General features: G+C 43.1%; 1 protein-coding gene across 2 annotated transcripts in view; it reads right to left on the bottom strand.

Moving 5' to 3' along the window:
• Window positions 1–12719, bottom strand: part of tmtc3 (transmembrane O-mannosyltransferase targeting cadherins 3) — an 83735-nt gene that overhangs the window by 47396 nt on the left and 23620 nt on the right. For both annotated transcript variants that reach the window (XM_078567747.1, XM_078567749.1), the window contains exons 4-6: window positions 6315–6414; window positions 4919–5034; window positions 1661–1833 (exon numbers count right to left, since the gene is read on the bottom strand). In XM_078567747.1, coding sequence (XP_078423873.1) covers window positions 1661–1833; window positions 4919–5034; window positions 6315–6414 — 389 coding nt within the window. The remainder of the gene's footprint in view (window positions 1–1660; window positions 1834–4918; window positions 5035–6314; window positions 6415–12719) is intronic.

Genomic DNA, 12719 nt, shown 5'->3' with positions numbered 1-12719 from the left:
CACTTCAACCACTTCTTGTGTTGTGAGTTCCATATTCTTACCATTCTCCTGGTAAATAGATTTCTTCTGAATACCTTATTGGATTTCTTGGTGATTATCTTATATTGATAGCCTCTAGTTTGCACTTCCCCACAAGTGGAAACATTCTCTCTGTAGCCACGCTATCAAAACCTTTCATAATATTAAAGGTCTCTTCTTGGACACCCCTCAGACTTCTTTTTTCATGTTAGTTATTTCTGCTACACCAGTGATTAAAATCAATTGGAAATTCCTGAAACTTGGAATAGCTGAAATACAAATGACCCCCAAGGTTAAACAGGATGGCTTCCTTCAACAATGCATTCAAGTTAGTGACCTGATCCAGAATGATTGGAACTCACCCAGCTGACGCATGTGAGAGTGGCACCCATTCCCGGAATTTGCAACTTTCATCTGGCTGATAATGTAGCAAACAGATCCTGCACTGCACTGTCCCATGGTGTGCTTTAAGTTAGGAAGAGGAAGTAGAGGCCATTCAGCCCCTCGAGCTTGTACTACCGTTTATTAAATAAGGCTGACCTGTATCTTGATTTTGTTTCCCCCATCTTGGTTCCATCACCACAACACCTCACTGAACAAAAACCTAACATTCTCAGTTTTAAAATTTTTCAATTGACCCCCCCAGTCTCAGCCAATTTCTTTGTGTGTGTGTGTGTGTGTGTGTGTGTGTGTGAAGAGAGAAGAAGAGAGAAGAGCTTCAGATTTCCACTATTCTGTGCGTGAAGAAGTGCTTCCCGATATCAGCCCGAACGGTCTATCTCTAATTTTAAAGTCGTGAGCTCTTGTTCTGGACTCCCCCACCAGAGGGAAATTTCTCTCTTGTCTATCCTATCAATTCCATTCATTATTTTAAATGCTTCTTTTCCCAAGGGGATACAAGCTGAGGGTTTTCTTCTCTTTCAGGAGGTTGCACTTCTCTACTCTCACCCTCGATGTGGTAGTAACTCTAAGTGCATACGTGGCACTGGAACGCCCGCTTGCTGCCAAAGCCTGTTGGAAAATAGTGAGGTTTCCTGTGCCAGTGCTCTGTCCATTAACAGTCACTAATTGTTAGCAGGCATTCAGAAAGCAATTCCTTTCATTTTGATCTAGCTTCGCAACACAATTTTGAACTGTTTATTGATAAAGCCCAATATCAGTTACAACTGGCACAGATACCCCATGACTACCAATTCCTCTGAGATTTTATCACAGGCATGTGCATGAAAGAAGCTCAAAGGAGAATTTGATACCAGTCGCTTAGGTTTGAACCAAGCATCTTCAGGAAGGAAGGGCTTTTCGTGGTGAATGTTTTATGGATGAAAAATATTTTTAGCACAGAAGCATACCATTCAGCCCAACAGATCCATATTGGTTTTTATGTTCCATGACCCTCCTCTCACCCTGCTGCATCTAACTCTATCTCCATATCCTCTATTCCTTTCTCCCTCATGTACTTATCTAGCTTCCCCTTGAATGTACCTGTGCTATTTGCCTCAACTATCCTTTGTGGTAACGAGTTCCACATTTTCACCACTCTCTGGGCAAACAAGTTTCTCCGAAATTCGTTACTGGACTTATTAGTAACTATCTTACATTTATGGCCCCAGGTTAAGTCAGGTTATCGTCAAACACATCTTACCTGGTGAAAACTGGCAGCTGGGATTGAATGACCTGAACGCGGACAATGACAAGCAGAAGAGTGCTGAGCATCAAAAAAATAAGTTTGATCAGCATCTGGAGCACCCACGATGGTAGAGTGCCCTTTCCTTGTACCAAGTGAAGCACAATTTCCCCCACTACATGCAAAGTAAACTGTAAGAAAGATTAACAATCGTTATTTCAAGAGAACTTCATTCAGCGGTCACAACTCTAAACTGTTCAGAAAAAAGAATACCAGAGAGTTTGTCAAGCTAAATCTTGCTGGAAAAGAAAGGGCACGTTAATGCCTCCAATCGGCCAGCAAGTTCAGAGGATTAAGAGATATACCGAGAGTTGCAAATCTCCTCTCCGGATGATGCACGCCGTTCTGCCAACAGCTGCACACAATTGGCATCTCACCCTCTCTCTGTTTACCTTTTGGACGTGTTGGATGGGCACATTAATTACCCATTGTCCTCGCAAGTACCCTCCCAACAAGGTGGTAATTCTTAATGGAATGCCGTTCAAGCTCTGACTGTCCCATTGTCCTAATCAACTCGCGTTATCAACTCACACTTCCTTCCATCACTGTGGTGTGAGCGATGGTCTAAATATTTAGTGGAACTGTCTGCTCTTTTGCAATTTTGGCTTTGAGAGATCACAGCTGATGGTTGCTAGAAATGTGGATTGTAAAGCGAAGCGGCCTACTCAGAGCTATGAGTGGAGACAGCAGCCTGGAACTTTTATCAAGTCCAAGCTGATCTCGAGGTCCTTCATCTGCTGTCGGCCATTGTCAGGAAACGATGGACGACATGCCTGGCTCCGGACTAGGCCCCAGAAAGTTTGTTAGTCTGAAATTCTAGGGCCCTGCTTTGCTGCTGAAAGCGTGGAAGAGGAAGAGGAATCTGCCTGCCTGTCCATCACAGGATTCAACTCTATCCCTAATCAATGGTTAGGCCCCAGCTGGAATATTCAGGGCATCTCCTTTTAGGAAGGATGTCAAGGTCTTTGACACGGTGAATGGTACCAGGGATGAGGGATTTCAATTATGTGGAGAAATTAGAGACACTGGGGATGGTTCTCCTTAAAGCATATAATGTGAAGAGGAGATTTGACAAAGGTGTTCAAATTATGAGTGGTCTTGATAGAGTAAATAAGGAGAACTATTTCCAGTGGCAGAAGAGTTGGTAACCAGAGGGCACAGATTTAAGGTGATTGGCAAAAGAACCAACGGTAATATGAGGAAACAATATTTTACACAGTAAATTGTGATCTGGAATGCACTACCTGAAAGGCAGTAATGAAAAATTCAATATTAACATTCAAACAGGATTGGATAAATACTTGAAGGAAAAGCATTGCTCGGCAATGGGGAAGGAATAGGGAAGTAGGAATAGTTGGGTAGCACTACCAGACCCTGCATAGCCACAATGGGCCGCTTGGCCACCATCTACGCTGTATCATTCTATGGTTTTCATTCATTTATGAAACGTGGGCATCGCTGGCTAGGCCAGCATTTATTGCCCATCTCTAATTGTCCTTGAAGGTGGTGGTGAGCTGCCTTCTTGAACCGCTGCAGTCCACGTGGTGTAGATGCATCCACAGTACTGTTAGGGAGGGAGTCCACAATTTTGACACAGCGATAGTGAAGGAACAGTGATATATTTCCAAGTCAAGATGGTGAGTGACTTGGAGGGGAACTTCCAGGTGGTGGTGTTCCTATCTATCTGCTGCCTTTGTCCTTCTCAATGGTAGTGGGTTTGAAAGGTGCTGTCTAAGGGGCCTTGACGAGTTCCTGCAGTGCATCTTGTAGATGGTACACACTGCTGCTACTATGCATCGATGGTGGAGGGAGTGAATGTTTGTGGATGGGGTGCCAATCAAGTGGGCTGATTTGTCCTGGATGGTGTCAAGTTTCTTGAGTGTTGTGGGAGCTGCACTCATCCAGGCAAGTGGAGAGTATTCCATCACACTCCTCACTTGCGCCTTGAAAATGGTGGACAGGCTTTGGGGAGTCAGGATGTGAATTACTCGTTGCTGGGTTCCTTGCCTCTGACCTGCTCTTGTTACCACAGTATTGATCTGGCCGGTCCAGTTCAGTTTCTGGTCAATGGTAACCCCCAGGGTGTTGATGGTAGGGCATTCAGCAATGGTAAAGCCATTGAACGCCAAGGGGCGATGGTTAGATTCTCTCTTGTTGGAGATGGTCATTGCCTGGCAATTGGTGCAAATGTTACTTGCCACTTGTCAACCCAAGCCTGGATATTGTCCAGATCTTACTGCATTTGGACATTGACTGCTTCAGTATGAGAAATCATCAATGCTCCTGAACATTGTGCAATCATCAGCAAACATCCCCACTTCTGACCTTATGATGGAAGGTCATTGATGCAGCAACTGAAGATGTCTGGGCCTAGGACACTACCCCGAGGAACTCTTGCAGGGATGTCCTGGAATTGAGACGGTTGACCTCAAACAACCACAACCATCTTCCTTTGTGCCATGTATTACTCCAACCAGGGGAGAATTTTCCCACTGATTCCCACCGACTCCAGTTTTGCTAGGGCTCCTTGATGCCAAATTTGGTCAAATGTTACCTTGATGTCAAGGGCAATCACTCTCACCTTCCAGGATTTTATCTCCTCATTATCATGATGGGCAGCCTACCTAGTATATGAGCACCCTGTCATGCAGCAGAGTTTGGAATGGTGTCCTGCCACTTTGAGGGGAGGCAGTCAAGACTTGGAGAGAGTCAGACAAGGGAACGCCAAAAAATTGTTTTCATTCTCCTATTGAGGAGCATAGCAGTAATTGATTCGTCAGAGCTTCTTATTCACCGGGGCCTTTTTAAGTTCCAGTATGGAACATATCAGCTTGCAGCTAGCATGGGTGCTCAACATTATAGGTGGCTAATGGGTGGAGTTCTGTAGGAGCCTAGAAAACACCTTAACACCACCATCTCCCCTCCAAAACCTGTGAAGATGCACATAAGGCCAGCTCCCCTGCCATCTGATCACCCTTTTAATCTCCAAGCAATAAACACATTTCTCTTCATCTCCCTCTGGTGCATTTGCCAGTTATCTTAGATCTGCAATCTTTAGTTGCCAACCCTTCTGCCAGTGGACACAGTTTCTCAGGCTATTCTGTCCTCGACCAACATACATTTAAATGATAAACAAAGGGACCCTCAACCACACGGGACTCAACAATAACCTGTTTTCGCAGGAAATAAACAATACATTTACAGTATTATACTTACTCCTTGGGCGACAAAGATTTCATAGACAAAGCATATGCCGATGACCGTTATTCCTTGTTCCTTACATAAAGTTGCAACAGCAACTAGTATTACTGTGACCACAATAGGTGTCCACACTGTGAGAAAAAAAAGACTTTGCTATTTCATTCTGTCCAGTCCCCTAAGTGCAAACATCCAGATCTTCAGTGAAGAAGTCCAGTAAATAAAAGGAAAAGCAAGAAAGGTTTGCATTTATAATGTAGTTTTACGACAAGATTTCACAAAGCAAGTTTCCAACCAATTAAGCTTTTTGAAGCATAGTCGCCGTTGTAAAGTCAGAAATGCAGCAGACAAAATGCACACAGCAAGCTCCCACAAACAAGATAATCTGTTTCTGAGGCATTGGTTGAGGGATAAATATTGACAAGGACATGGAGGAACTCAGGCTTTTGGATGATATGTTAAACTCCATCTGGTCTCCAAGGTGGCTTAAAAGATCCCATTAGAATAGGGATTGCTCCCCAGTGTCCTGACCAATATTTATCCTTCCTCCAACATGCAAAAACAAATTCACTGGTCTTTGTTTTAATTCTCTCATGAGATGTGGGCGTCACTGCAAGGCCAGCATTTTTATTGCCTATCACTAATTGTCCTTGAGAAGGTGGTGGTGAGCTGCCCTCTTGAACTGCTGCAGTCCATGTCGTGTAGGGAGGGAGTTCCAGGATTTTGACTCGGCGACAATGAAGGAACATTGATTTAGTTCCAAGCCAGGATGATGTGTGCCTTGAAGGGAAACATGCAGGAGGTGGTGTTCCCATGGGTTTGCTGCCTTTGCTGTCTAGGTGTTAAGAGGTCTCAGGTCTGGAAGGTGCTTTTGAAGGAGTCTTGGCAAGTTACTGCAGTGCATAAACAGCAATGTGGTTGCCTCTTACTGCCCTCTGAAATGGCCTAGCAAGATGCTTGCTTCAATGACAAATAAGGATGGGTAACAAATTCTGGCCTTGCCAGCAACACCCACATTCCACAAAAGAATAAAGGAAAAAAAACCATGATCATACGAACAGCTTGACACAGCAAGGATCACTCAAGACTGACTGGCTTCTGTGAACTTTCTAGCTCATTTAGGGCTTCTGTTTGTTGAAAGCTTAAGACAGGTTCTGTTCTATTCATTTACCATATCAATAAATGCTGTCCTAGTCAGCGATATCCACATCCCATGAATGAATTTAAAAAAAGAACTAAGCAAAATTAGTCTACATTAAGCCAAGCAGCCTTGAAACTGTCTAAGCGAGTAAAAGTGACTTTTCTCTTTAAACCACCAGCTTTTGGTTATGAACTGGCCACTGAATTTGCATGAATGAAATTGTGCTCACATCCTAGATACAGACTTTTTAGCCATTACAACAAAGTACATTACCGATTGAATTGTTGGGACCCTTAGACTTAGTGTACGATAAAAATGCAGCCAAAAAGAAAATGGAGGACAAGAGCTCAGCCCGACCCACGACTCCAGTAACCTGCAGTATAAACGGAGAGAGAGAGAGAGAGAGAGATGTAAATCTCTATGCAAAGCCAAAATCCAATTATCTACTCTGGTTACATAGGATATATTGCACAGTAACAGGTCATTCAACCCAATCAGTCCATGTCAGCATTTATGCACCGTTTGAGCTTTGCCACATCTTTCCTCATCTAAATCTATCATCATAACCCTCGTTTCTCTTCTCCTTCATGTGTGTTTAGCTTTCCCTTAAATGCATCTATACTATTTGCTTCAACCACTCCCTGTGGTGGCGAGTCCAACATTCTCGCCGTTCTCTCGGTAAAGAAGTTTCTTTTAAATTCCCTACTGCATTCCTTGGTGACTATCTGACATTAGTGGCCTCTCATTTTGCTCTACACCACAATAAAGACTAAGCAGCGACCTAATAGAGAGAGGTGTTTAAAATTAGGAAAGGTTTTGATAGAGTGGCTACAGAGAGAATGTTTCGTTTTGTGGTATAGAGCATAATGAGAAGCCATCAATATCGGATAGTCACCAAGGAATGCAGTAATGGGTAAATAAGTTTCTTTTAAATTCCCTGCTGCATTCCTTGGTGACTATCTGATAGTAATGGCCTCTCGTTATGCTCTACACCACAAGATAGCCACTCTTATCAAAACCTTTCAATTTTAAACACCTCTCTCTATTAGGTCGCTCCTTAGTCTTTATTCAAGAGAAAAGAGACCCAGCCTGTCAATTCTTTTCTGATGTGTGTACCTTTGCATTTTGGATGTCATCCTTATAAATCTTCTCTGCGCCCCCTCCAGTGCCTCTATATCTTTTTTATAATATGGCGACCAGAACTGCACACAGTGCTTTAAGTGTGGTCTAACTAAGGTTCAAAACAGGCTTAGCATAACTTCCCTACTTTTTTAATTCTATCCCTCTAGAAATAAAGCCTGATGCTTGGTTTTTTTTATGACCTTGCTAATCTGTGGCGCAATTTTCAGTGATTGGTGTATTTGTACTCTGCGATCCCTCTGATCCTCTACTTCACTTAGACTTGCAACTTCCAAGTAACAAGTGACCTCCCTATTCTTCCTACCAAAATGTACTACCCCACACTTATCTGTGTTGAACTTCATTTGCCAACTGTTTGCCCGTCCTGCAAGTTTATTACTGTCCTTCTGTAATATGTTGCAATACTGAAGTATTGACTATCTCCCCCAAAATGGTGTTATCCATCTTTTGATTCCAGGTCCAAATTGTTAGTGTAAATTGCGAACAGCAGTGGTCCCAGCACTGATCCTTTACTCTGACTCTCGGCTTTGTGTTGAAGCCAGCTAGCAATCTAACCTTTCACATGCCTCACACTTTGCATTCTCTAGCCTTATTATAGCTTATTAAGCATATGGTGCTAAATTTTAAAACCCTAAGGTGACTTTTACAAAAAGACAGGTATTTGTTGCATTCAATCTAATCACTATCTTCAATATTTAATATCTGCCACTCATTATCAGTGGTGCTTCTTTAAAAAATTATGGCCCGTAACTTCCACACTCCCCACTGGCGGATTGGGTGAGTCTCTCTGGCAAATTCCCAGGTAAGGGTTTGCACACAATTGCCCAGAAGTGCAAACTTCCTCTGGAAATTGCGCTGCGCTGGGAACCATCCGAAAATGTAGTTTAAATTGCAAACTTTGATGGTTCCGCTGGGATTATACCAATAGTTGCTCAGAAAAATTTAGAAGAATTAAAACCTCTTCTAACTTCTGAGTAACTGTTATAAAGACCCAGACCAACCCCAGAGGTCTCCCCCCAACCTCCGACACCCCCACCCAACCCCCAAACCACGGGCTTCCCCTGACCTCCGAAACCTTCCACCTCACCCTGGACCCCTCAGTCCTCAGAACCCCCACCAACCCCGGATCCCACCAACCACCCGCCCCTGCATCCCAGATCCCAGATCCCAAACCACCACCACCCCGGACTTCCGACACCCACCCAACCCTCAACCCCCAAACCACACACACACCCCCAACCCTGGATCATGCCCCCCTTAACCCCCAGGTCACCATCCCCCAACCCCCAGAACCCCACCACCACCACGGGCCAACCCCTGGACACTCCCAACCCCAAATCCTATCCACCTACCTTAAACACTTACCTTCCCCTGGCCTGTCAATTTCCCTGGTCCTATAAACTTACCTGCTTTACGGCAGCTCGTGCCATAAAAAAGGGGGTGCGACCTCCTTGAATACGCTGGATCTAGGCTTTGCTGGAGCCTGCAAGAATTCTTTTGATGCGGACCCCAGGCAGCTCCAGTGAACTGAAGTGTCAAAGTAATTTTCAAGGCCAGGTAAATAGGTATTTATTTCTTCTAATTTCTGCAGGCCAGTGCTTTCTGACGCTAGTCGGAGGATACAGCCCATTGTTTATCAAGGTGAGAGATGTTGGTGCCGAGGAATAAAGCACTTTCCAATTCTGGCACATTAAACACTCATAGGTCAAGTGCACATGCATAGTAAAACTCTCTCTGCTCTGCCTAACCATGCACGGCAACCCTCAACCTCAGAAAAGCACCTCTTACTTCACCAGTGTGCACCACTGCCCCTGCCCCGCCTCACAAGAGCCCTTTTCTCTGAATCAGAAGGTTGTGGGTTCAAATCGCACTCCAAAGCCTTGAACGCAAAATCTAGGCTGACATTCCACTGCAGTACTGAGGAATGCTCCACTGTTGCAGCTGCCAACTTTCTGATAATAAACTGACACCCTCCCTGTCTGTCCTCTCAGGCGGATGTTGCTTTTTGTTTGTGGGAAGTGGGTGTCGTTGGCAGGACCAGCGTTTATTGTGCATCCCCAATTGCCCTTGAGAATTGAGCCAAAATTATAATGCATTGATAATTTAAAGTAATGTATAAAGTTAAACTTTTTATGGTTTGTATTTCTCTAATATTTTCACCACCATTGGAAAGCTGCATCCCTTGAGTAAATCCTTTGAAAGGGATTTGTACTGTGCATTATTGAGGGAAATCATGAAAACGCTCTTTACACATCGTCTACAGCTACACCATAAATAGCAAACAGTGGAAACCCTCACTTAAGATGAATGTGCAAGTGTCTATTGGCATTCAGCTGTATTTGTTAAATACTTAGACAGTCATGAGCACCTGTCCTTAAAGTTATGAAAGGGTTTGAAAGTGTTGACATAAAGATGTTTCCACTTGTGGTGAGTCCAAAACTACAGGCCATAAATATAAGATAGTCATTAATCAATCTAAGAATAAATTCTTTACCTAGAGTTTGGTTAGAATGTGGAATATGGAGTACATACAAATACATGAAATAGCAGCTGAAGTAGGCTATTCGGCCCATTGAGCCTGCTCTGCCATTCAATAAGATCATGGCTGATCTTCTGTATTACTAATTTCACATTCCCATCTACTCCCGCTAACCTTTGATTCCCTTGCCCAACAAGAATCTACCTCCGTCTTAAAGATATTCAATGGCTCCACCTCCACTGCCTTCTGAGGCAGAGTTCCAAAGTCACGCAACCCTCCTCATCAATGTCCTAAAAGTGCACCCCCTAATTTTAGAACAGTGCCCCCTAGTTCTGGACTCACCCCAAGAGGAAACATCATTTCCATGTCCACCTTGTCTTCAAGACCGTTCCAGATCTTATATACTTCAATCAAGTGTAAACTCCAGTGGAAACAAGCCCAGTCTCTCCAACTCACTCATTCCAGGTATCAATCTAGCACTCTGAACCACCTATAACGCATTAACATCCCTCGTTAAATAAAGACGCAAAAACTACACACAGTATTCGGGATGTGGGCTCACCAGTGCCCTATATAACTGAAGCATAACATCCTTACTTGTGTGTTCACTTCCTCCTGTAATGAAGGATAGCATTCCATTAGCCTTCTTAATTACTTGTTTCACCTGCATACTAAGTTTTAGTGACTCATGCACTAGAACACCTAGATCCCTCTGCACCTCGGAATTCTGTAGTCATTCTTCATTTAAGCACTGCTCTGCTTTTACATTCTTCCTGCCAAAGTGAACAGCTTCACATTTTCCCACATTGTACTCCATCTGCCAGATTTTTGCCCACTCAGTCAACCTATCTATATCCGTCTACAACCTCCTTATGTCCTCTGCACAACATACTTTCCTACCTATCTTTGTCTCATCTGCAAATTTAGCTACCATGCCTTCGCTACCCTCATATAAGTCATTGATATAAATTGTATAAAGTTGAGGCCCCAGCACAGACCACTGGGGGGCTCCACTCGTTACCTCCTGCCAATCAGGAAATGACCCATGTATGCGTACTCTGTATATTCCCAGCTAGCCAATCTTCTGTCCATGTTATTATGTTACCTCCTACACCATGAGCTTTTATTTTCCACAATAAACTTTGATGTGGCACCTTATTCAGTGCCTTCTGGAAATCCAAGTACAGTATATCTACAGGGTTCCCATTATCCACAATGCAAATTACTCCTTCAAAGAACCTCAATAAATTGGTTAAACATGATTTCCCTTTCACAAAACAATGCTGGCTCTTCCCAATTACCTTGAGTTTTTCTAAGTGCTCAGCTATAACCTCCTCAATGATTGATTCCAGCACCTTCCCCATAAGACGTCAGGCTAACTGGCCTATAGTTTCCTGTTTTCTGCCTCCTGCCCTTCTTGAATAGAGGGGTTATATTTGCTACTTTCTAGTCTGATGGAACCTTTCCAGAATCTGGTGAATTTTGGAAAATTAACACCAACACATCTACTACCTCATTAGCCACTTCTTTTAAGACCCTAGGATGAAGTCCATCAGGACCCAGAGACTTGTCAGCCTGCAGTTCCAACTCAGTTTGCTCAGTAAGGCTTCCTAGTGATTGTAATTTCACCAAGTTCCCCTCTCCTTCCCACCTCTTGATTTATGGCTATTACTGGAATGTTTTTTGTATCCTCTGTTGTGAAGACAGGAGCAAAATATTTGTTTCATTCACCATTTCCTTTTTATCTACTATTAACTCCCCATTCTCAATCTGTAGAGGACCAACACTCACTTTGCTTACTCTTGTCCTTGTTAAATGCCTGAAGAAGCTCTTGCTATCTGCTTTTACATTTCTAGCTAGCTTCCTCTCACACTCTAATTTCTTTCCCCTGATTAACCTTTTAGTCATTCTCTGCCATTCCTTATATTCTGACCAATCATCTGACCTGCCACTCATCTTTGCGCAGCTGTACGCTTTTTTCTTAAGTTTGCTTTCCTTAACTTCTTTAGTTAACCAAGGATGGTGGGTCCTCCCCTTATAATATTTCTTTATAAAAGGAATATACTTATTCTGAAATATCCCTTAATTTTCTCGCACTGCTCCTCTATTGATCAATCCCCTAGCCTAGTATCCCAGTTCACTTCATCTAGCTCAGCTTTCATCCCCACATAGTTGCCCTTATTTAAGTTTAAAATACTAGTCTTAGACCCACTCTTTTCTCCTCCAAACTGGATGTAAAATTCAATCATATTGTGTCTGTTGTCACTTAGGGGTGCCTTTACACTGAGGTCATTAATTAATCCTGTCACATTACACAATACCAAGTCTAATATAACCTGCTCTCTGGTTGGTTCCAGAACGTGCTGCTCTAAGAAACTGTCTCAAAAACATTCTATAAACTCATCTAGGCTACTACTGCCAATCTGATGTTTCCAGTTTATATGCAGATTAAAGTCACCCATGATTATTGCCGTCCCTTTATCAGAAACACTCAATATTTCTTCTTGTATACTTTGACCTACATTGTGGTTACTGTTAGGGGGCCTGTAGACCACTCGCACCAGTGACTTCTTTCCCCTACTATTCCTCATCTCCACCCAAACTGATTCTACATCCTGATCTCCTGAACCAAGGTCATCTCTAACTATTGCACAAATGCCATCCTTGATTAAGTGCTACCCTTCCACCTTTACCTAGCTTCCTATTCTTCTTGAATGTCATATACCCCTCAATATTCAGGACCTAATCCTTCTCATCCTGCAGCCATGTTTCCTAATGGCTATCAGATCATATTTATTCACTTCAATGTGCGCTATCAATTCATTTACTATGCTATGAATGCCATGCGCATTCAGATACAAAGCCTTTAGTTTTGCCTTTTTGTTATCTTTGTAACATCCAGTCTTGACTGCTGGTGCATTCTTAGGTTTTTTCTCTTTCCCTTCCTGCCATTCTCTGACCATCATTCCCCATCTTACTATTATTTACCCCGTGATTTGCAACATCTACCCAAGCTTAATCCCTCATCCCCCACTTATTTAGTTTAAAGCCCTCTCTAC

This window comes from Cetorhinus maximus, chromosome 22 (genome assembly GCF_964194155.1).
Source record: "Cetorhinus maximus chromosome 22, sCetMax3.hap1.1, whole genome shotgun sequence".
NCBI lineage: Eukaryota > Metazoa > Chordata > Chondrichthyes > Lamniformes > Cetorhinidae > Cetorhinus > Cetorhinus maximus.
This window is presented reverse-complemented; position numbering and strand designations above follow the sequence as displayed.